Below are 25,044 nucleotides of genomic sequence, written 5' to 3'. Positions count from 1 at the left end.
CATGAAATGCACCCCTGCACTGGCACGTGAGGGCTGAGGCTCGGTACAGCGACTGCTTCCCCAAGGCAGCTCACAGGCGGGGGGCCTCAAGGTGGAGGCGTCCAGGGGAGTGTGCCCAGAGCACCGAAGCTCGAGGCCCTCGACTCCTAAGTCTCCATCCAGGCTCACCCTGGCCACCTACAAAATGTTTATCTTTCACTGAATATATTCTGACCCAGCTTTTTACAGCTTCAGTTATGGTGTGCAACGAATATCCAACCCTCGTTAGAATTCCCTTCATGATCCCCCTACCACAACCTTCATCCCATTTCTAACTCCTTTGATTTGGTTTCTATGAGATTATTTTTTTTCTTGGCTTCCGGAAATGACAGGCAGTAGAAGAGGAGAAGTATTTAAAGGAGGATAAAAATGGCTAAAGTCAATGAATATTTCAAATATAGTTAGTAAATCCTTATTGTTTTCTTAAGAAGTAATTCTAGATTTCAGCAGATAGGGCACTATTAAGGGTGAATACATACCTCTGCTCATTTGGCATTACTGAACGCCTTGAAGTAATGTAATAGGCAGTTATGATATAAATGGATTGAGTTTTGAAAATTTGTACTGGTACTGGGGAACGTTTTCCATGGGAAATGACAAATAATACTATAGTTTTACACATATATACACATATAAAACAGCTTTGTTTTTTCTAACTACGTCAAGGACTAGTTAAAATATATGCTTTTGGAACCATCCTGGAAAAAGTAGATTTCATGTTAGACACTTATTTAAATGTGCCATTGGCAAAAGGAGAGACTTTTACTATCTTCTCTGACTCTGGGAAGCAGATCAGGGATTTTTCTTTTGACTCTGGCTGTGGTAGAAACACTGTTTCCTTCCCTCTGGCAGCATCATGTATTCGCAAACGGACGGGATTCGCCCCCTGGTGGTGATAACATATCAGCATTAACTATTCATAAGTCAGGTGTTCATGTATTCCAAACTGTTTATGCATTCCTTCCCTCCCCCACCACAAGGCTTTTTAAATACATCTTTATATCTCCCAAAACATCTAGGGCATTAGCTTGCAACTGGTAGGCAATCTGCAAGTTTCTTGAATGATTATTAAGGACACTGAGTATTCGCTAATGATCAGACAAGAAGAGTGACTTATTCTTGCAAGCTGTGAGCACAGAATCATAAGTAAAAGTGTTTTTCTTGCAATATAAGAGCATCTTAGCATTTCCTCTAAAGTGGTTCCTAATAGTATTAATGAATTTCTAACAAACTAGTCCCTAAGTTGAAATTTCTGTGCCCAGCTTGCACCCCGCCAATCATACACTCTCACACACAATTACATTTACTGTTCCTGTTCAACTGGTCTTATTGTCATTCCCTAGATGTAATTTTCACTGCTCCACCCTAATTCGTTTATTTATGGCTTTTCTTTGGCCCTAATGCCTAGAAGGGATTCCCCTTTTCTCTCTATATTACATTAAATCTCTTGACTCAACACTCCTATCCTTCAGCAATATGAATAGTCATTCTTTCTTTCTTTCCTGAGATATAATGAGAATTTAAGCCATGCAATGCTTGGGGCTGTGACCTCTCTTGTATTAAAAAAAACATAAACAATAAAAAGAATTTAAAAACCTTCCTGTCCAATTTGCTGAACTTGGACTATAAAATCAGCACCTTCTTATATATTACCCTATCTCTAGTTTTCCATTCCATACAATTCAAAACTTTATTATATAATATCTTGTTCTGATGTTTTGAGATTATAAGGTCCTTCTGGCCAGAATACTTTTCTTATACTTCTTCATTTACTAATTCATTTCAGGAACTGTTTATCACACACGTTCGTTCATTCACCTCCTTCACCCATTCAATCAACATCTATGCGCGTGAATGAGACACTTGATGATACATTGGGTTGGCTGTGCCTGGTACAGGGCTATTCCACACTGTCTAGAGATGGAAAACTATAAAACCAAAGAAAAGTAACTGCGAAGATATGTTTCCCAATATTCTGACAGAATGACCCTGGTTCTGCCGCAGTATAATATAACCTCCTTACGTCTAGTTGAGATCCTACTGTACGTGCCAGCCACGTGGTATAGGTGGGGACCCTGAGGAATGAGAGCGGAGAGGTTCATGCCTGAAAGCTTCTGTTTTCCACTGCGAAACACGAGGTGATGTTGTCTGCTGACAAAGAAGGCAGCAAGGACGTTGGGACTTTAGGGAAAATGAAGAAAGTGAGACAGCTCCTTAGAAGCAGCAAAGGGGGCTGCCTTGAGGGTCTCACTGAGATTTGGGGACCAAAAATACATAGTATCAACCTGTGATTTCCTCCCACACCGTTCAGTATCTAGGTATGAGACAGAAAATGTCAATTTTACATTTAACCAAAGTCAGAACTTGGAAGGCTGATACCAGTAGAGGAAAAGAAGGCCCAGGTCGGAGAATAGTTGTAGAGATGCTTCCAGCCAGGGCAGAGAGGGGAGCAGTGAAGGGGACAGGGGCTTGGGGAATAGAGGACACAGTGGGGCGTGGTGGGTGAAAGCCGGATGGCTGAGAAGCGGTGGTCAGAGATTATTTTAATATCGGGGTTTCCGACTTCAGAAATGATGCTGTTCTTGGTGAGAAGGAGGCTGAAGATGGCTTGCTCCTGTAGAATGGAAGTCAAAGCTTTGGAGGTTGAGGAGGTTTTGTTAAGTTGAAGCTTGATGGGTCGCTCACCAGAATGCCAATGTTGACTATAATTACGGCAGGAGTTCTGGAAATTACGACTCCTGTGAGTTGGTGAGGAAAATCTTCAAGAAGTGAAGGCTGATGGGATGGGGAGGGGGGGTACGGTCACTTGGCCATGACACTCAAAGAAGAGCTACCAGAAAAACGCAAAAGGAAATTTTGCCTATAAGTGAAGTTGAACGGCTCGATAGTTTGCTTCATCCTATGAAGCTGGTTTTCCTATTTAATAACTCAGAAAACCTAAGTGTGTTGATAAGTACCTAAAAGTGTACAAATTCAGAAGTAAATACTTTTAATGAGAGGCAATTTGCCAGTCATTATGCATCGCTCATCTCATTTAAAAATAACACAAGCTGACATCTTACTAGTGCATCATGCCTGATCAAAACCAGATTCTGTTTTATCTAAGCTTCAGGGAGCATTCAAATGTTGTACTGGGAAAAGTGTTTACAAGGATTAAGCCCAAGATGAAATTTTTTAACGACTAGATGTGAGGAAGTTCTCTTTCTGCACCACTTCTCACCCAACTTAGGATATAAAATATAAATCTTACCGACACATAACAAAGCTCCTTGAGAACCAGAGTCTGGTTTCAAAACTAAGAAAATGTCATACTAAGTTTTTAAAACTTACAAAAAGGTAGCATGGGAACCCAAAAGGATAATATTAAATGCTAGGCATAAACATGTCTTCATCAAATATATGAGGAAGTATAATCTACTGGCTAGAACCTCATTGAAAGTGATCTCTACTTGTCAGAGAGCCCACGGAGAGGGCTGTCACCTCCATCATCTAGGGCCCTTTAAATTCTCAACAGTATCACTTTATTTGCCTAAATAATGATCAGGTTAGTCTTTAGAATGGTTCCTTCTCAAGCAAGCAAGGAGCAGGAAAGATCAAGGTCTACGGCGCTGCGATTCCAGGTGCATAAGGCACGAGAGGGAGTGAGCGAGCACCCTTGGTATGAAGCCGGGCTTGCTGGCTGGGGCAGGCTGGGTTTGGGGAGGAGTGGGACCAGGCAGAAGAAAGGGCTGCAAGTCAGCAGGGTTGAAACAGTGACCTGGCTCTTGTCGGTGCACTCAGAATTTCCACGGGCATATCCTGATGTGAACTTGAATGTCTTGTTAGGCCCTTGAACGATGTGAGAGCCCTTGGAAGAAGCCTGGCCAGACACACCTTCCCAAGTGACGACCCTGTCCTCCTATGCCTCACCTGTGCCCACGTCCATACCCGCTCCTCCAGGCAAGCTCCCCTTGTCTCCATCACATACCAGTCTCCATGGTGAGGAACTTCATGGAACACATTGGTTATGCCCTTTGCATGCTAAATTAAAAATCTCTCCTAGGCCACATGCCCACCAGCATCAGATGGGGTGATGGTGTAGAGACCCCCAGTGCCTTCACTGTCTTTGAGAAGGCTGCAGCTCACTTGAAGGTGAGGCCACAAAAGCCCTCAGCTTAGCCTCTTCTGCTGATTCCCCAGGGGTACGATGGGAGTGAACCGTGAGAAAACTCACTTAAGAAAGTCAGTGATACCATCTGAGCCACCAATCGTATGGGCCTCCTGCCCAAGACCATCCATGAAACTTTAGCATCATGGAGGAACTCACACCCCGGCCCAAGCCGTCGACATCTCCCAGGGACTGCAGGTACCGGCAAGCGGAGATGTGATGGCCCTGGGGCCATCACAGTCCTCCTGCCCCCGGTGGCACTGCCGAGAGCCTGTCATGACCTCCCGTGCGGCTGGGGAAAGCTGCTAAGCTCAGCGACACAGAAACTGGGGTGCAGGAGGTGTTGGAAGGCCCCTGAGGGAGCAGTGAAGACCAGATTCTCTCCCATGCCTTTGTAACAGAGGCACCAGTTTGACGCACGGCACAGCATTGCCCTGCGTGACCACTTTGTTAAGCTTATTTGTTGGTATGAATTTGACTACAGCAACCAGGTGGTAGACCTCATGGCCCACGTGTCTCCAAGGAGTAAGATTCCTTGGGAAGACGAGCCCGACAGCCTTGAGGTAGAGGGAAACTGCTGCTGGGGAGTCCTTGCCTCACCTCAAAAGTGGCAATGATTTCAGATTTGACTAGAGTTCATTATGCTGTAGTCAACAAGGAAATACGATTATTTCTGTGTCATACAAGACTAACATTTTATTTGGACATCAGATCTCTAGGAGTTATATGTAATTTCTAGAACACTTATTTTACATATTTTAACAACATACATCTACACAGATATGATCAAAAAAGGTTAGTATCACATATTTGATAATGTGTCCCATGTAATTCAACACTCCAAATAAATAAATCTAGTTAGGTTAACACCTCTCTTTTATGAGGAGAAAAAATATTCTCTCAAATGCTCTGGAAAATCTTGGAGTTAACTAAAGATTTAAAAAATGACTTGATTCATTTAGGTCTTTATTTGATTTTGGGAAAGCTATCAAAAAATATTAAAAGATTTAAACATTTAATTAAATAGGATGACAGATCATCATGAAACAATACTTATGTAACTAAAGGGACAATAAAAGATTTCAAAGGCAAATACAGAAGTGTGAAATAAATGGAATTTTTGTGGTCCCCCATCACGGTCCCACAGACAAGGAAAGCTGTGCCAGGTGTAGGGACCCTAAGTCAGCCGGGACAACTTGGGCTGTGCTGCGAAGATGCCGCGCAGCCATTCCTGACGGCGTTGGCAAGAGCGCAGGAGCCGCTCGCCATGGCAGAGAAGAGAAACAGCTTTGACTGCTCAAAGAAGGCAAGACTGAATGGGGAGCCTGGTCCCCACATCCTTGACAGAACGCTTTGGAGAGTGAGCCACCATCCCAATCCTTGCCTTCTCTCGCACACAGCACCAGAATGTGCACAGTCTGTTCTTTAGAGACACCACCAAATGTATTCCTTGACACCTGCTTGATACATAGATTAATGTGACCTCTTTCCTGCACACAACCCCGCTGTAAGCTGCCGATAAACTGTGTCCAAACAAGAGCTGCAGAACAGTCACTCAGAACTTTCCGACTGACTAAACTCCCAGGTTATAAGCCTCAGTTTGACTTTAAATAAATACAATAAACAATTTCTTAATACAATAACCATGTTGTTTCCAGACAACAGAAGGCTACATAGTTGTGTGCAAAACTTAGCTCTTTTTATATTAAGAAGACTCAGTTTAACTGAGTAATCAAAGACCTGATGATAAACGTAACATGAAGTACAGGAAATTATTTAGATAGAACATAGAATCCTTGTTTTTCTTAGGCAGATAATTTTAAAAGGTAAAAACCTTTTAAAATCTCTTATCAAGAGCAGACCAGTAGGTTGAGAAAAGCTTGTTCTATTAACAAAGAGAAAACCAAATTTTAATTATGTATCAGTGTACTTGTGATACTAAAACTCATTTTTTAAATGAATTCATTTACTCTTAGCCAGCTTGAACACACATTAAAATTCCTTTGCCAAGATTCCTGTGTTATAAACCTTCTACAATTTTCTTTTCTTCACTCAGATTTTGTCCTGTGCTTTTTTTCCTTCAAAAATCAGTTTCACTTTAGGACACAATTAGTTTATTTTCCCTTAATAAAAATACCTTCTTATTCCTCATACCTTCTTTACTGACAACACACATATTATTATTCTTGGATATAGAGATTTTTCCCTATTATTTCTAGTAGCATTAGCCACATATATTAGTTTGAATTCTTAATCCTTAGAAACTTTCATTTTTAGTGAAAACTCATAGTAAGCAATTATGAACTGACAGTAACACCTCCATTCTTTAAACTGGCCAATTTATGAATACAGTTTATAATTTTTAGAACCGTGTTTCTTTACAGTACAATCTTCTAATAAAGCACAAAAAAATTCTCATTAACAGGCCGAAATATCTTTATTTTCTCTATAATAAGGAAGTCAAGAGCAGGTGAACCTATGTTCAGTGTTTAAAGTTTCATTATTTTATTTATTTGGAAATTATTTAGATATTTAATGAATTTAATTTTAATTTGTCACTCAACTCAGCAAAACTGCAAGGTTTCAGGTTATTAAAAAGATCTTGGGAGCTATTTTTAAGTTTTATCATACCAAGTTACTGTTGACAAATTTTATAAGGGATAACATAATTTTATTCTTCAAACACCTAGGCAGACTAAAAGTTCATATTTAACATTGATATTTTTAAAGATGCTTATTTTAATTAAACCAACAACTTAAATTAGCTTTTACCTATTAAAAAATTAATCTCAGATCATGTGAACTTGAAAAACATTTGGGTTAGTTCTTATAACTCTGAGAGCTTTAGAATAGCAGTCCTTACAAAGGGCTTTGCCTTCAAACCAACTAAAGAGATCTTTTACAAATTAATTTTAGTTATATCATCTGGAGGAAGAAAAATATCACACATTTGCAACACATATCTATAGACATATTTGAACATATAGAAAAACACAAGAGACCTTATAGTTATTGATATCTGTGGAGAAGATATCACTTCTGAAGATTTGTATTTGTCTTCGGGGAGGCTGTGGTCTGGGAAGAGAGGTCTTCAAGCATTTTGTACTTTACAACGGCCTTTCCTACCACCAACATTTTTTCCCCAGGCTCAGGCAAGTGTGGGCTGTGTTTACATTTCAAAGACATGATGAAATTTATAACTTCAAGGGACAGAGAATGGAATTTCTTCCAAAAAGGACTTCGGTTTTCTTAGGCCAGTAATTTATAAGCCTTTTTTAGATAAACCGGGGAGTTTTTGGGTTCAGTAAAGGAACAGATGAACTCTGAAATCCTCTAGAGCTGCATTTTGGTTTTGTGAAGATTTCTAAAATAAAGACAGTTACTTTTAATTTTTCAAAGAATTGGGTTGCATTTGGGGAGCTATTTTTTGCATTTGGGAAGATGTTAAAGTAGATACAGGGGTGTCTGTAAGGTGATTAACTTCGCAGACTTTTGTTTACGGTCTTTCTAGTCATCTAGTTAGAAGGAGGACAGAGGGAAGCAGTAAGAATTACATCAGTCTTTTGTATCAGACACATCTTGTGGGTTTTGTTTTTGTTTTTTAATCAGCTTTTTGCAACGAAATTTTCAATGAAGCTGTATTTTTGTAATTTTGAAACCTTTGCTTTTAAATGCACTTTTTAAATGGTCCTGTCTCGTTGGAACTTTCCTCATCATGGCTACTGTAATTCTAGGTTGTTTTTAGTAAAATTTTGCCATTTCTGTCAATGATCTCAGCCTCCACGAGCAGTTTTTAGACATGAAATAAGCGGGTGTGCTGGAAGTTGGAGAGCTTAACTCTTTAGAATTTAAAGGCCCCATTAGCTAAGCCTTTGGATATCTCAGAACCAAATTAATACCTAAAAGCAATGAGCCATGGGTTGGAGGTCATACATGTTTTACAGTGTACCTCACTGTACACAAATTTTCTTGAGGTTGACAGGTGACCTAGTGTTAATCTAACCTATTCTGTGAATAACTTACCCTAACATAGGCATCACTGAGTGAGGTGATGACCCTTGAATATCTCTTAAATTCTCTACCTGTGCCCACCAATTTCTGCTGCTTTTTAGCCTCTGAGATTCCCACTAGCAATAGACTTCATTTATACAAAACAAGACAAACGTATGTGCCTCGACACCCCAGCCATAACCAGTAGATGTCACTGTGGACTGGCCGAGAAGAGGCCCTGTGCACACCACGAGCAATTTCCCAGTGTGGACTAACCAGCAGATTCCAGTAAGTGAGGCTGCGACTGGGCCTGGGGAACGGATTAATCCAGCAAGCCCCTGTACATGGGAACTGCGGACATTCTGGCCAAGGGATTCCAAACAGTGGGAGAATTGCGAACTGAACTAAGGCTATGGACCGGCTCTTCATTAGTGACTTTTGTCAGTCTAGACTAACACATTACCCCTTGGCTGGAGAGCCAATCAGCCGGAGCCAGAACACAAAATACAGCTGAGCTCAACAGAGAGGAACTTACCAATGGCCCTCAGAAACCATGAGAAAGAGAATCAACTCAAAAGGGATGCCACACCTATGCTTTTCATTCTCTCCAAATGCCATCAGCAGTAGGCTTCAGATCGCACTGTTGCCACCAGATCTGTTTAAAAAAAAAACTCAATCAAGTACATTTGAAGATCTAATTGGCTTTATTAAAATATTCATGAATCCGGCAGCATCCCTTATTGCAAGCAGTACAGAACGCTAATAGTTTATGGGAATGAAAGGTTTTTAAAGGCAAAGACAGCCTAAAAAAAAGAAAGGAGTTTATTAGCAAGGAATGTGATGTTTAGCCAAGGTTGCCCTCCTAAACAGGAAGGTCTCCTAGAGATTGCCTCCAGGAAATTCCAGAGTGGCTGGTTAAAGATTATGTTCCAGAAGGAATGTTGAAACTGAAGTTAAGTTAGACATTAACTCTTGGTTTACTGACATGGGGGCCTTAATTTAAGTGACTCCATTATGCATCTGTGAATTTTCTTTTTTAACATCTCCAGATTCAGTATTATCCCAAACTACTATCTCCCTCCTTTAGTGCAACTTATGAAGACCTGTTTGCACAGATTTGGTAACAGTGATAGTAACATAAACTGAAGGAATTGGGAATGTGGTAGTGATGAACAGTACACAAACAGGTTGATGGAGGGGTGACTTGCATGGAGCCTCCTGCGTGACAAATGGCAGGAACAAATGAAAAATTAATAGGCCATGAGAAAAGTATATGGACAATCTAAGTGACACAAGTTCTGACTTCCAAATCACAACTACTTCCCTTTCTGTTGCCGTTGCCAGTGAGTCCCCAAAAATGGAAACAACAGGTGGTAAGAGCCCACACTTAGGTGCCAGGTGACAGGACAACAGAGTGTCCCAAACCTGAGACCCATCACCCACTCTCAGCTCCCGTTTTCACATAAGAAACTGAGAGGGACCCAAGTGAAAGAGATTGGAGAGAGAGAGAATTTCTCTGAAGGGAGTAACAGGTGAACTGTGAGTTTCTCTGCTTGTACCTTCAAGATACATGTGTTGAGCTGAGAAATAATATTTTAGAGAAACTGTACATGTATACCCTAGATAGAGTTCAGGCAATAACAGGGGCTGCCTGAATCTTCCTTAGGAAGGCCAGAGATTTGCTGAAGCTGTCTTGCTAACAGTGGGACAAAGTTGGAGCAGCAGGAGCCAGACACTCTTCATCCATGGCAGGGCGACACAGCCAAGAAGTTGCTGTGATTGACATAGGGTATAGTTCTGACATGAACGTTGCTTATCCTAACAGGTAAGAAGGAAGTGAAATGATGAAGAGGTATGCCAGCATGTCACTTGTTCTTTAATGATGTAAGCAATTTCTTGGCTGAAATTTTGATATTTCCCTATATGGATACAGTAGACACAAATAATCTTATAAATAATGTGAATAGTTAGACATAGTAAAACAATTAGCAAGTGATGAGTTTTTAATTTAACCTCTGTTTTTAACATAATTCTAAGTTTATATAATTTAATTTTTAAAAATAGCAGTGTTTAACTTCCAGTTTATAAAATTTCTGAGTTTTTAACAACTGGCTCTCATCAACCGTTTCCAGAATACCATGGACTGGACTGCCCATTTTACCAATGAGAAAACAGCAGCTCAGAGAGGGGCTGTCCCTGGCCCTGGTCACACAGGATGGTGCCCTCAAGTGTTTAAGCCCAAAATTTCTCCCTTCCACTGTGCCTCTCTTTAAAATGTAGCTGGTGGTCTACCACACGCCAACATCCCCCGCCCCTTAATGTGAATGAATGGTCATTGCTTTCCATTCCAATAGGTGACGTGGGAAACCTGACTGGGAAAGGAAGAAATAAGCGGAACGAGCACATCTGCCTGACAATTTTGTTCAGGACATGGCAGGATCTGTTCCCCCTGAGATTCGGCTAAGTCAAGATTTAGTGCAACAACTCTAGAAATTATGGATCCTTCACGGTTTCTGTAATGTTTATCGTTCAGTGTTCCCTCTCACACATTCTCACTGTATTTAATGGAAACGTTATTTAAGACTTACCTTAGAGGGCATAGCAAAGGGCCCACTTTTGAAAATCAAATAAATACGTTTCCAAGAGAGAAAAGTCTGTCAAGAGTAGATTTCAGCTGTCCACGCAAATACCCCAGGTCTGGTCCACTCAGGGCACCATTTTCAGAGGCCGCTTTGCCTGCGTAGACGTCTGACTGGTGGTGCCGGGTTGTGACACCACCACACGCCAGCTGAACATCTCCCAGTTCAGGCAGTTTGAGGCGAAACACCATCGTGATTTGCGCCCTAATGCCACCAGTCATAAGACTGCCCGGGAACAGTCTCAGTTTACACTGTGGAGCCCGGTCAAAAGCGCTTTGGGATGTTTGGGAGCATTTTCCAGCAGGTGCGCTGAGAGGGACACAGAAGCCCACACACCGTCCGGGCTGCCGCAGCGCCCGCGCGCTCAGCACCACCCCAGGCGCCGAGCCGCACATGCGCAGCCAGTGCCTCCGGCGGCCGCTCAGCCCTGCCCCTCCAGGCCGCCGGGTTTCCGAAAAGACCCCGGGCGTGGCAACGCTCATGCGCGGGCTGGCGCCGCGCATGCGCAATCGGGTGCCTCCGCGGAGCTCGCACCTTTACCCCTGGCGTCACCGAGGGTGGGCGGTGTGCGGGGCGCCGGGGTCGCGGGCCCCTCCGGGCCTGAGCAGCACGGAGGTGCAGGGTGCCGCCGAGGGCGCGGGGCCGGGCGCCAGCGGCGCGCCCCTCCCCGCGGCCGCCGCCCCGCAGTTCGCCCTGCTGGTGATGCGGCCCTGCGGCGGGCCCGGTGAGCCTGCGGCCCTCGGGGGCGGCGCCGGCGCGGCCGGGGCCCCGGGCTGCCTGTGCGAAGGGACGGCGGCCGGCGGCGAGGAGGCGGCGGAGGACGAGGCCGACCTGCTGGACGCCGCGGACGGCCCGGGCGGGGGCGAGAGCGCGGCCAGCCTCGAGGACCCGGAGGACGAGGGGCTGCTGTCGGGGGGCGAGGGCGGCCCCGGGGCAGCCCGGCGGCGGGGCGGCGGCGGGGGCTGCGTGAGCAAGACGTGCACCTACGAGGGCTGCCGCGAGACCACGAGCCAGGTGGCCAAGCAGCGCAAGCCGTGGATGTGCAAGAAACACCGCAACAAGATGTACAAGGACAAGTACAAGAAGAAGAAGAGCGACCAGGCCCAGAGCTGCGGGGGCGCCGCGCCGGCCGGCGGCGCGGGGAACGTCAAGCTGGAGGTACCCGGCCTCGGCCGGGGGCGCGGGGGGAGCGGAAGGAGGCCCCCAAACGGGCCGGGTCGCCGTGGCCGGCCGGGGGGCAGAAAGCAGGCGAATGCTCTCCCCGGGTTAGCCTGTGCGAACGCGTGCAAAGCCCTGGCACTTCTGCCCCATCCTCGTGATGAATAAGCGTCAGCGAGTGATGTGACGTCAGCAGAGCTGTCACTTCAAAGAAATGGGATGTGGGCTGGAGGGATAGATAGGAAATGACTGACCTGGCGCATCACTGAAGGGGCGGGCGGACTTAGGGACCCACGTGGAAGTGCTACTTAGGAGAAGGTTAATTTCTGTTTTCTCTACCCCATTCTTAGTACCCTGTTCCCGGTGCTTTTATACTTAATGCACTGTTCTCAGCACCTCCATGCTTAGTACCCTATCCTCAGTAACACAGAATACCTTGTTCTTAACACCCTGGCCTCACTACCCTTTTTCTGAGTACCCCGAGAGAAAAAAAAAATTGAATAACAGAATATAAGTCTTAGATGATTTTTTGATTGTTTGATTTGAAGTGTCTTGAAGGCTAAAGCCAGAGCTCTGGAGTTGGACTCTGGTTGTAAATCTTCATTCCATCATTTTCTGTCTGGTCTCGAACAGGTTCTCAAACTCTTTTAAGCTTCAGCCTCCTCATCTGTAAAATGAGTATTGAAATAGTACCTAGTTCATAATGTTGATGTGAATATATGGGATAGCCCATACTGGGTGTTCACACAGTGTCCAGCTGATGGTAAAAATCAGTAAACCTTAGCCATTATTGTTGTCATTATTGGTATACTTTGAAGTTGTTAGAGATAAGCAACTATTTCATCCTTTGTGTATTCCTCCTTTTAATAAAAGCTGTAATTCCTCAGTACAGAGATAAATTGAATTTTGTTAAAAATGATCCAGAAAATAATTTTTAGAACTCACATCCATCCTCAGATGTATTCTAAAAGTCTGCATTTCTTGATTTGGGGCTGGGCTTTAATAGCTGTCTCATTAATAAAATTTTAGACTTTGTAATTGTTTATAAGTATGTTCCAAATACTTATAAATACTACAGTCAACCAACATATCACACTTAATTCACACTGATTAGAGTATGAGTGACTTCTCTTCCTTTTTATCCCATTGAGTCTTCATCTGTTTAGGCTAAAAGGACTTCCGAAAATCTGATGAAGCCGTTTACCTAAAAAAAATGTACATATGTAGGTACTCAGTTTTGCATAAACATTCATGGAGTTCAGGACAGGACCCCTGTGGATCTTAGGTTTAAAACGTTCTTAATTCATATCCTTGTAAAATATATTTTACTAAATCTCGAGTTAAAAGGCATTGTGGAAATAAGCAGCTCACTTATTACAGAATGGAAAGTAAGTGGGTGGTTGTCCCTCTGTACGTTCCGAAATTACCCATATGTTCCAAAGGTACCCATTCACTTCAGAATTCCTTACAGAGAATATACTTCACTTTAAAAAAGAAGTATTCTATCTATAGCTGCTTTCTTTTTTGTAACTGCCCAGCATTTATATCTACAGTTTGATGAAAATGTATAAAAAGGCAGATACTAAGCTGTAAATGGAGGGTCCCGCCCTTCGGCAATGAGGTAGGCACTGTATTTGACATATGTGGAAAGTGAGGCACAGAAGTTAAGTGACTCGGCCACGTTAAACAGCCAGCAGGTGCTCAAACCCAAGCAATCCAACTGCAGAGCCTCTGCTCTCACCCGGCACTGCGTCTCTAGGGTTGTAGTGGGTAAAAGAAAGAGAAGCACGTCTTAGCAAAGAAAGGGAACTGGAGATAGAGAACAAGGGGGGCCATTCTAGCTAATGTCGAATACTTCTGCAGAAAAGTCAAGAAAGAAAAATGTGGAAAGAGTTGAAGCCAGTTTTTTGTATGGTATTGAGTGCTGGGCTGTGGGACTTAGGTTTGGAGCCTTCAAATGAACGTTTCTAATGAGGAAGTCACAGGGGCTCCAGTTCTGATGAGGGGGCTTCAAGTCAATGCCCTGTAGATTTAGAGACTCCTTAGGGGATAATTTTGTAGGACTGGTAGGTGGTGATGGGCATCTGCCACAGTGTAAACAGCAAGATTAAAAATTATTTAAAATCAGTATTTCTTCAGCAAATCAAATTAAATAAGGAACAGATGTATGTAATATTCAGTCTACCTAAAAATTGTGCTGCATGAGAAATGCATATCATTTTAGGGATAAAATAATTGACCTGGGGATTGATTACTAGCATTAAATATCTAAAAGGCTATAATTTGGAAGAAGCAGATTTATTTTGCATAGTTCTGAAGTAACTACGACTCTTAGGTGAAATAACAAGGGATACTATTTCAGCTCAACTTCAGGAAAAGCTATCCCAATATTGGAGTTATTCAAAACTAAATGGTGTGCCTCAAAAGTTGATACACTCCTTAGAGCAAAAAGCATTGAAAAATTTTGAAAAGTCAACTCCCAACATTTATAGAAATTTGGACTAGATGACTTACGATTTCTTATACTACAAGCTGCTATGATTTGTATGTAATACTGGCATTGTGAATCTGCTTTGTCCGGTGTTGTGAGAATAAAGGGTACTCTGCCATCGGGTCAGTCTCAGCATCCCATTTCTTGTGCACATACAAATGAAACTCCCATAAGTAGGTAATGCCATGGACGGTGACAGAGGAAGAAGTGATTTTTGTTTTCTCCAAGAATTTGAATCCTATTTTTAAAGTCTGTTACATGTAGAGGCCTAAAATGTTTAGGGATTCAATTTAATGATAAACTTCTCATAATGAAAGAGATAAAGGAATGTTCTGATAGACAGCCCAGAGGCCAGCAGAGAGCAGAGCCGAGGGAAAAATCAGCTCTGAGAATAACCTAAATGAAGAGCAAAGAAGTAAGAATAAATTCACATAAGGCTTCCTGGTAAAACAGTTCTCCTTTTATATTTGCTTGGAATTCTTGGATGTGGTCGGTATTACGGTTTTACAAGAGAGTGTTTCAATTAACTGGAATAATAATTTTGTTATGTCAGGAAAATGATAAGTATTCAAGATTCTATCAGGTTAAGTGGGGATACATATTTGGTAGTAAATGCAAATTTTGTTTGGGTAAGTGTGTCTCAGAGTTTGGTATCATTTTAGGACTTAACCTATGTAGCCTATACCAGTGACAGGAGATGATTTACACCAGGGCTTTCCAGTCTTTTCAAAGCCACTTTGTTGCTTATTTAAATAATATTTTACTGCCCCCTTTTTTTCGTTAGTTAGGCAGAAAACTATCAGGGTGTCTGATTAGCAATATTAAATGCCTTTGAGCTCATATATTCCATCCGAAGGCAGATAAACTTTGTTTGTCCTACAGAGCTTTATCTGAAGAGAATGCTCAGTTTTCACTTGGCATTTTTTTGTAATGCTGAAAACAGCTCACACGTATGTCTCTGCTTTTCTCCCCACACCTCTGCCCCACTATTGACCAAGAGACTGAAGTTCCCAAGTCGGAAGTCCTGGAAGAGAGGGAGGGAGGTGTTACAGATATTATGGAACAGTAGCTGCCAACGCTTGGCCTGGGAGGGACTTTGCCAAAGTCCCACAGGGAATGGAGAAGGAGGCCTACCAGTTCATTCCATTATCGCAGTGCCTATAATCGTGGATTATTTTACTACGTTAACTTTTAATCCTATTTGCATTTTTATCATTTACCCTAGGAAAGTCCAGATAACATACTCTCCATTGTTAAACCAAGAACAGGATCTTTTGGGGATCGTCCTGCAAGACCTACTCTTCTAGAACAAGTGTTAAATCAAAAACGACTGGTAAGTATCTGTAAAGTAGTTAAAAATCTAGTAATGAAAGTTGTTTGTTATGAATGGAACTGTTCAGATTTTTTAAGCTGTTAAAATGTGTTAATCCCATCGGAATTGAATTGTGCTTCTGACAGTACATGCTGGAATCTCCTAATTCCCTATCTGCTTTGATGGAATTGTGAATATATGCAGAAGAGGGGATTTTGAAAGACTTTTAAGGACTGTTTTTGTAGTTTTGAGGTACAATTAGAGAAATATTTAATAAGGATCTCTGTTATAAATTAGAAGGCATCAGAATTCAGTCAGAAAAGGAGAGGTTATTCAATAAGTACTGGAATAAATGGGTTATAATTTGAAGACAAAAATGAATTTAGTTCATTGCATCATACTATCAAAATAAATTCCTGGTATGTTAAAGATTTTTTAAATAAAAAAACAGAATTGGGACTTTACCTCAAAAATCTGAAGTGAGAATTTTCTGGCTTAAGAGAAATGGACAAAATTGCAAGGAAAATATAAATTTGACTACATAAAAATGAATAGCCAAAACCAATAAAAACAAAAATATAAACCTCAAGATAGCATACGGGAAAAATACAATAAATTTAGAAGACTAATGTGGTTGACATCTTTATCACATGAAATATTCATATAAATTAATGAGGAAAAAGCTAGCCTCAATACATTGTAAATGACATAAACAGAAAAAGAAAGCAGAAATCCTACCATTAAATGATATGGAAATATATTCAGTATCAGTAAAAATCACACAAGAAACAATACAATAAAGTAAAACTTCAAGGGTCACACACACAAGGTTGAGGGCTCCATGAAATGCACGCTCTGGTTCTGGTGATGGTGTATGTCGGCACACTTCTAGAGAAAGCAGGTGGGCGTAACATGTCAGGGCTCTCTCTGACTCAGAAGTCATACTTACTGTGAACACATTCACAGGAAATAAATCCTAAATATGGTAAAGTTCAGCATAAGGATATTGCCAGAAATGTATTTATCACAAATAGTAAAATAGTAAACAGCCTAAAGTTTCACAGCCTCAGAACAGCTTGTAGACTATTGCATGTTTACTTACTAGAATGTTGAGAGTCTTTATAAGTAAGTTTTAAACAGAACTATTTAATCAATAGAAAACGTACTATGCTATAATGTTAAATTTTGAAATCAGTATTTAATGATAGTATTTCCACTTCATTCAGCTTATTGTTTTCAATTCATTGGGGCCAAGGTTTTTTTTCTATATCAATTTATGCATGTATTTCATTGTAATAAAAAGATATTAACCTTAGTCTGTTACATTTATTATATGATTACGACTATTTTAAAAATGTTAAGTGTACAAAATGGTACTGATTGTTTTAGAGCAATTGTATTCTTCTCTGAAATTTTGGCAATGTGCTTTACTATTATTAATACATGTATACCTGTATATACACACATGTACCTATACACATACACACAATTTTTAATTTCTACAGAAAGAGTTAGTAAGCTAGTGGAAAAAAGCTAAATTCCAGTATTAGTCTTAAATGTATTTCCAAATTGGCATTCAACGGCCATTTTCACATGAGGCCCCTTTTCATTTCCCTTTGTTTCTTGCTGCTCCTGTTCCTTTGCTCTTACGTCTCACAGAGAGTCTATGTGCTGGCACAGCATGTAGGCATTGCCTCTGTGTGCAGAGTCAGCAGTAAGGTCAGACTGCATCCTTTATCTGTAGGTTTTAGTATTTTGGTATGTGACCTGATACTGTACTGTTACTAGTTTGCAGTTTCATTGCAGTGCATCAGGTGCAAACTTGAATTGAATTCAGGCACATTTTGTTTTGTAAGCATTTTCTGTCTTGTGCAGGGACACAGTAATTTCAGAGCATGAATACAATCTAATCCCGTAAGAGGAATGCTGTTGACAAACACATTTTTCCTTTTTAAGTCATTGCTAAGAAGTCCAGAAGTGGTGCAGTTTTTACAAAAACAGCAACAACTATTAAATCAGCAAGTTTTGGAGCAAAGACAGCAGCAGTTCCCAGGGACATCAGTGTGAAGGGACCTACCAGGATCTCCATGTGGGCCTTTGGGACGTATTTTATCCTAACGGTGGTGGTATGGCATGCCACTAGAACATAAACATTTTCCTGTAAATATATGTGTGCATTTGGGGATAAATAAGTATTATTACACTTTGTGCACCTGATCCTTTCAGATGACCGGGAATTTGAAGAAATAAGCTTATCTTTCCCAAACACCTTTTAATTACAATGCTTTTTTTAAAGAAAGTTTAAGCCATTGAGTCATTCTTCAGTCATTGTTGCTGAAGGTAATGAAGCCGTTTCTTTCTGTGGAAGTCACCAAGTTAATAGATGTTAGCAGGGCATCATTTAGCTCAGTGCTTCTGTCAATGGGCAGTTGGAAACGTATGGGTATGTGTTTGGCTGTCACAGTGCCCTTGAAAACTGGGGGTTTTTAATGAATGGGCCAGGAATGTTACATGCTCAGCATGTCTGGAATGGTCCCACACGACTACAGCACAGTGCCAGTGATACCCCCCCTGTGAAACCCTGACGGCTACTGCGATGACGTAATGTGCTGGGGCACCCGGACCAGGCTCTTGTGATGCTGTTCCTTGGCAGTGAAGGCTGGAGCTGTCCAGGGGGCAGGCATGTTGTATGTGTAAGGAAAGTGGTCATTGTTAAATATCTGCAGTTAGGAAGTGCATTCTTGTCAGAGTTGTGCTGGTCAAACTTGGGGCACTGGAACAAATGTGTGTCCTCAAGTTGGCCTCTCTGCTCGTGTTCCCCTCCATGCTGACGTCTTTTAAAGCACACAGTCTTGTGCATTGGACCTGGGGCCTGTGTGGATGTATCTCATCCCACCAATGTCAAGACAGAGTTTTTCTTCTTATGCTCTTCTCTTTTTCAAAGAGATCCTGAAAATAAGAGTGACACTCCAGCATGCGGTCAGTGTTTTACACAACTGAGCTATTTTAAGATTCTGTTCTTTCTAAGTAATGTTTGAAGAATGATGGGTAATCTGGATACTTTTTTTTTCATGTATTTTTTCCCAGGAAAATGTACAAGGTAAACCTACCAATAAGAGCAACATATCAAATGTCAAGAGCACATTGCCAGTGTTAGGACAGTAAGCACATGCCTCCAGTTTAGCTGCAAGAGTCTGTTCGTTTCCGGGTTTTAAGCTCTGAACTATGTAGCAGGTTAAACTTAGTCACACTTCTGAAACATATGTAAGGAGAAAGAATCTTTCTGTTTATTTTTTTATGTGTTTTATACCTACATATCTGTGCAAAAACGCTTCTATCAAAATCATTCATTAAAGTCCATTTCTTGACCTTGGAGTTGTCCGATTCACTTACTCTGGCCTTCAGCTGTTTCACACTGGATGCAGAGGAATTCATGTGCATGTTATTAGCTGTTAGTTCTCTTACTCTTGGTGTTAGGAGCTTTACTGAATCCCTAGAGTATAAGTTGACATTCATGGTGTAAAAATCAGCTTATTCTTCTCAAATGGAATAGGAGGAATGGGAAAGGAGGGAAAGTATAGGCCAGTGAGAGCTGAGTTAAGAGAAACGGGATGAACCTACTCTGTGTAATAAATAGCCGAGTGCAGACACACTTAGTCCCAGCGGAGGTCAGTCCAGGCTGGTGCAAATGGACAGACCACCCAGTGACCTGCAGACTTGTGAGCAATTAAAAATGCCAGGATTGTGAGCCACAGGGATCTGGGGTGGTTTGCTAGGCAGCCTTCTTGAGGCACTGGGCAAGCTGGTAACTCCTAGTTGTGTAGTTACTGCTGTGTAATAAATCACCTCAAAATTTAGTGGCTTTAAACAATTTATTATTATTTCTCTCAGTTTTATATATGATTACTGTGGCTTTAAATAGCCGTGCAAATGCTTTCAAGCTGGGTGTGTACTTCCCAGAGATGGTCACAGCAGGATGTCCCACCGCACGTGCTCATGCTCTTAGGCAATGGGTCCCGTTCAGAACTGGATTTTATTTCTCTACACCCTTGAATCTGAGTAGGCCCCATGACTGCTTTAACAGATACGGTCAAAGGAGTGCTGTGGAAATTCATGTGAGGCCAGAGGAAAAGAGGTATAATAAGTACAGAGGGGGTATATTTGTAGGAATAAGAACATCAAGGAATCCACAGTTTCCATTTTTCAGCAAAGTCAGAAGAGAAGTCATCTGCTCATAGGGAGTGGGGCTGTTGATAAGAGGCTTTCATAAAAAGGGAAAAGCTAGGAAGACATGTTGAAGTCCTTGGGAGAGCTGGTGGTCGCTAGGAGCCCGCTAACAGTCCCCGGTAGATCCCTTCCTTCATGGTGGGGGGTATAGCCACACAGCAGTATAGCTGAGGCACGCAGAAGCACGCCCAAGAATCCAGACACAGCTGATAGGTGGGTGATACCATTTATATGAAGTACACGTGCAGGTGAAACTCCTGTCACTATATCAGGAGCAGTTCCCCTTGGGAGGGTGGGAAGAGCATAAGAAGATAGGGAGAGGCTTTGGGGGGTCTTGTAATACTCTTCAGGGTGCTGTTACACGTGTGTTTGTCAGTGAAATCTCAGCAAGCTGTGTATTTATGATTTTTGCACTTCTCAGTATATATTTTGTAGTTCAAATTCTGAGTTTTTTTCGAAGACTATTTGTCAGCTGCCCTTTCAGCTGGGGGTGGCCCTGTAGGGTCAGGCCCGTGGGATCTGAGCAGAAATGATGGGTCCAACTTCCAGACGGTGCCCTGGAAAAGGGAGCAGGCAGCCCATTTCCCCGCCCTCCCTCCCGCTGCCTGGGGTATGGACAAAGCAGCAGGTCCTCTAGGCCAGTGGGGGTCACTCCCTGGGGAAGGTGGGACAAGACTGAAGGAAACTGTCCTTTAAGGGCCTCTAAAAGCAGAGCCGCCGTCCTCATTGCTGGACTACTGTGTGAAGGAGAAGTGGGGTATCGTGTCTGCCGTGGTTTTTATGATGCTGTTACATCCAGCCCAACCTATATCCTAAATAATGCCCTAGGCCAAAGGACCGACGAGTGACATTAAACATTTGGCCTGCCAGAAACCGAGAATCTGTGATGAGCGTCTGCAGCCGCCTGACACCGTTCCGCGGGGCTCAGCTGGCCGTGGCTGTGGGAGGGCTACTCTCGGCTCCATCTCGGGTTCATTTAGCAGGAGAGGATGAGGAAACCGAGACACTCCTGGGAGAGTGCTTCGTGGAATGCAGAGTCACGGCTGAGCAGAAGAGAAATGCGGCCGCGGGGAGTTGCGGTGAGATGGACGGCGCGTGCGGGAAGGAGAGAGCAGAGGTGGGCAGACACCTCAGGGGGGGCATCCTCACCGCAGGGCATCAGGCCTGCCCCAGGCTTACGACAGCCTAGCCCATGTGCACCGATGAGTCAAGCCCCTTGAAGTCCCCGTGTGCAAAACCACCTTCCTTTTGAAGACCTGGTTTGGAGGGACTGAATAAACAAGCCTGTAGAATTTAATGACAGAAAAGTCCCTCAGGGAGGGCTCACCTTGGAGAAACCAGGAGTGATTTGCTTTAGCTAATCAGCAGCTGACAGAACTGCCGAAACTTGTGAAAGTGATAATGAAAGGAAGGGAAAGAAAGGAAACTGTCAAAAAGATGTTTTGCTTCAGCAGTAGTTGATCCAAACTACCGTGGAGAAAGGAGACACCCAGCCGCATGGCCTCAAAAGGCACGTCCGTCAACCGCAGTCCTGGCCAAGTGCACTATGGTGACAGACTGTTATGAATAGGCAAATAACAAAGGGTCACATCTAATGTCACCAAAAATTACACATACAGACATACTCACACATCCGTGCTTGCATGCAAAAGTGGAAGTTGCTTCCATGAAGGACAATTGGGGCACATGGGGAAGAGGGCAGAGGGGGTTCAGTGGCTGGGAGTCTTTATCAAAACGGTCGCTTGTACTGCTTGAATTGCTGCCATGCACATATGACCTTTTCAAAATGCTCTCTTATTGCAGACTGAAATCTTGTTACAAATTGAGAAAAGTTGACAGTTTATGCTTTTTCCTTTGTTTCCCATTTGTTTATAGGAAGAAATATGTTTTTACTAATGAATCATATTTGTATATGTAGCACTTATTTGTAATTTCCCCCGGGAGTTCCTTATCCCCCACTGCCAGGCCTGAGTGTAGGCTTCCTTACTGGAGGTTCATGAAGAAAGCGTGACCCAAAGGCAACAGACAAAATGATTTCCGATTTTCTAGCCCTTTAAAATTTTCAAAACGATTCTGCCTGCCTACTTGCTCTTCACAACAGTCCCATAATATATGCAGAACTATTGTTTTGCAGATACAGAAGCAGGCCTGCAAAGGCTACGTCGCCTGCTCAACACCGCACGGCTACTGGACTTCAATCCAGGTCTGTGATTCCAAGCCACTCATTTGAACATTTCCTGTGCACTTGACAATGGACACACTACAATCAGGCTGTGAGAATAAAGCCTTTGGACGCTAAGCCTTGAGTTTTGAAATGTGTTAAAAGACAAATATTTACACCAACCCTATATATTTAGAAAGTACTGTCACGTGTGCTAGTTTATTTGACCCTGTTTTTAGATGAGGAAAAACACTCAGGTTAAGTGACTTATAAAACAGGTCTAACTGTTGGATGGAACCAAGATTCGAACCTAAATCTTCTGTCTCCAAAAATAGGGCTCACTCCGCAGTGGAATGTTACAGGAGCTGACACTTTTCAATGCTTGTTTTCAAACATGGTGGCACTTCAATACATGCTAACCTTTTAAAAAGTGTCTCTGTGCTCACACCATTTTACAGAAAACACCAACGTAATCCTGTTGTGTATGCTGAGAGATTTTGTTCAGGTTACCCCACTGCTGGTTTATTTGGTTCCCTCACCCACTCTTCCATGCACCACCCAACTTCTAGGGAACCTCTATCAACAACCCAGCATGTATCCTGATTTTTTTCTGTGCTCATATAATTTTATGTAAACACACATTTACATTTAGCAACTGTCTTACATTTATATAAAAATGGCACGTTATACATGCAGTATATTCCTCTCTTACACAGTCCCATGTAGACGTCCCCCGTGTCACTCACAGGGCTCTAATTCATTTCTTTAGATGGCTGCCAAATGGAGACACACAGAGCAGCCCTCAGGTGCCCAGTTCAGAGGGAGAGGCTTTTGGGCCAGCTGGGCACCAGGCCCCGGACTCCTCTCCCGCTGGAAACCGAAGGTCAGACACTGGGGTGACTGCGGCAGCAGGGGCCCCACACTGGTGGCAGGACCAGGAGTCCTCACGGCCCGGTGCCGCCTCGCTGCCTGCTGTGAGGGGCCCCTGGGGTTCATGAGAGGCGGGCGCTGCCCAGGGTGAGCCTTCCCACTCGCGGGGGTGAGGGCACCTGAGCACCGGTCCCTTAAGGGGGTGCCCTGTTGGCAGAGCACGTGGAGCCGAGCTACTGATCAGCGCAGAGGCAGCAGCCGCACCACCCGCTACAGGCGCTGCCGCACAGCTCACTTCGCTGAGCGCGAGACGCACAAAGGCGCGTGGCCTGCAGAGCTGGAGGCGTGTCCCTCTGGCCTTCAGAGAAAGTCTTCTGGCCTCTACTCCTCAGCCTCTCCCCACAAACATCTTGTCGTTAAACATCAGGGGTAATTTATAATTTTTAGTTTTTATCTTTCTAAATGATAAGATTAGACAGAACTTAGCCTATCATTTGCAAACATTATCTCCAAATAACATATTGCAGGAATGAGTAATTTTTGACGTAAATGCCACACTGAATTCCTAATTACTCCATTTAGCATTGCTTTTCAGACGACAGCAGAGTTTCTGAGGCCGTACACGGGACTTTATCAGATGCATACCAATAGTGGAACCCTCACAGATCTGGCAGAGAGAAAGTTACAGAATTTGGGTCTCCTTCTCTGCTCCTAACTTGATGTCGCAACATCAGCATTCCCTATGCTTCTTGTCTTTATCCAAATTCACATTTTGAAAATAAATTAAGTATACTAGAATAAAAACAATTTTAACTGTTTAAAATTAAAACTACCTTTCCTCACTACTCCATGCAGCAGAGTATCTAGTTCCCAGCCCGAGAAGCGCGTCTCTCCCCTCGCCGGCCGCCGCACAATCACCAGGCACGCACTTGGGAGCTTGCCGGCACCTTTACTTGAAGAGGAGAGATGAAATACTTGCTAATTTTTAAAAAGGAGAATTGGAACCAAATACCATTTCTGCCTTTACAATGTGAACCCCAGATGCCGTTCTAAACAAGAGCTGGATAACGCTGAGCATGAGCAGATGGAATCACCGCCCTTGAAGAACCCCCAGCCTGGCAGGGAGGAGGGAGTGTGTGGCGCAGGAACTGGTAACTGACCCCCAAGGTGTACAACCGCTGGTGGGAGCTTGGAGGACAGGCTGAGGAGGGCCTGGGACGACGGGTCGGGGAACTGATGGGAAGGCAGGCAAGTGGAGGGGCCCCGCCTTCCCGGTGCTGCCCCAGGGCCTGCGGGAGGTGTCACCGCCTGGACCCCTGCAGCCTGCTCACCTGGTGGTGCACTTCTGTGCCTTGTTCGTCCTCCTCCGCCAACTGGTCAGGTAAGTCCTTTAAGGCAGGAACTGTGCTGTCATTTTATCTACAGTGCCTGCCTGCTGGCAGCTGATGCACAAGAGCACTGGGGAAGTGGACACGTGCAGATCCCTAGGATGAGGAAAATCCTCCTCTGTAAGATGGGCTGATGTTAAATATGATATTTTATGTCTATCCCATGATGGAGTAAAAAATCTGTACCAGTTTGTGTTTAAAATGGCAGTTCAAGTATCAGACGCAAGAAGAGGGTCAGGAAGGGTGAGAGACGCAGACGCCCCAGACGCCGTCACGCTCTCCGTGAGCTCACAGCTTAAACGGGGGGGTTCGCCATCCCCACCTGCACCTTCCCAGAAGAGCTTCATCTCTCATTTGTTTGTATTTGGAATTCCACAAAATATTTGTTTTCGACAAAGGGCTCCACTTCTTAAGAGGGAAAACCTTGATCAAGTGAATAAGAAGGCTGTTTTCTCAAAATGTTTTTTTCCCCCACTCCATTTTTAAGACTGGGAAGAAATTTAAATGGAGGGTATTGAGAATTTGTATTTTTAGATATGTTCATATTCCTCCTGGATTTCCTGTTATTTTTCCTCATTAGCCTTCTTTAGTGCCGTTGCAATGTACAGATGTTTACAATAAT

General features: G+C 43.2%; 1 protein-coding gene and 1 long non-coding RNA gene across 5 annotated transcripts in view; one reads left to right on the top strand and one right to left on the bottom strand.

Moving 5' to 3' along the window:
• LOC118922331 (uncharacterized) overlaps positions 1 to 10,901 on the bottom strand; it is a 23,073-nt gene extending 12,172 nt beyond the window's left edge. The window contains exons 1-3 of one of the 2 annotated variants that reach the window (XR_005028720.2): positions 10,765 to 10,901; positions 8,712 to 8,831; positions 458 to 2,869 (exon numbers count right to left, since the gene is read on the bottom strand). This is a non-coding gene — a long non-coding RNA (uncharacterized LOC118922331). Of the gene's footprint in view, positions 1 to 457; positions 2,870 to 8,711; positions 8,832 to 10,764 lie in introns of those variants that run through there. The other variant, XR_005028719.2, reaches the window with a different exon arrangement.
• RFXAP (regulatory factor X associated protein) lies at positions 10,883 to 25,044 on the top strand. 3 transcript variants are annotated; one of them, XM_057489531.1, is made up of 5 exons: positions 10,883 to 11,973; positions 15,690 to 15,797; positions 22,138 to 22,206; positions 22,934 to 23,047; positions 23,890 to 23,916. In XM_057489531.1, the coding sequence occupies exons 1-5, from the start codon at positions 11,023 to 11,025 to the stop codon at positions 23,899 to 23,901; spliced, it is 1,254 nt and encodes a 417-aa protein (XP_057345514.1). In that variant the 5' UTR covers positions 10,883 to 11,022; the 3' UTR covers positions 23,902 to 23,916. The 3 variants fall into 3 exon arrangements, with proteins under 3 accessions (XP_057345514.1, XP_057345512.1, XP_036760856.2); XM_057489529.1 differs by having other exon boundaries at positions 22,934 to 25,044; XM_036904961.2 differs by lacking the exons at positions 22,138 to 22,206; positions 22,934 to 23,047; positions 23,890 to 23,916 and adding an exon at positions 17,733 to 19,144 and having other exon boundaries at positions 10,903 to 11,973.

Source organism: Manis pentadactyla, chromosome 2, assembly GCF_030020395.1.
Source record: "Manis pentadactyla isolate mManPen7 chromosome 2, mManPen7.hap1, whole genome shotgun sequence".
Classification (NCBI taxonomy): Eukaryota; Metazoa; Chordata; class Mammalia; order Pholidota; family Manidae; genus Manis; species Manis pentadactyla.
Note: the sequence above shows the minus strand (reverse complement) of the source record. Positions and strands in the feature narration are given on the sequence as shown.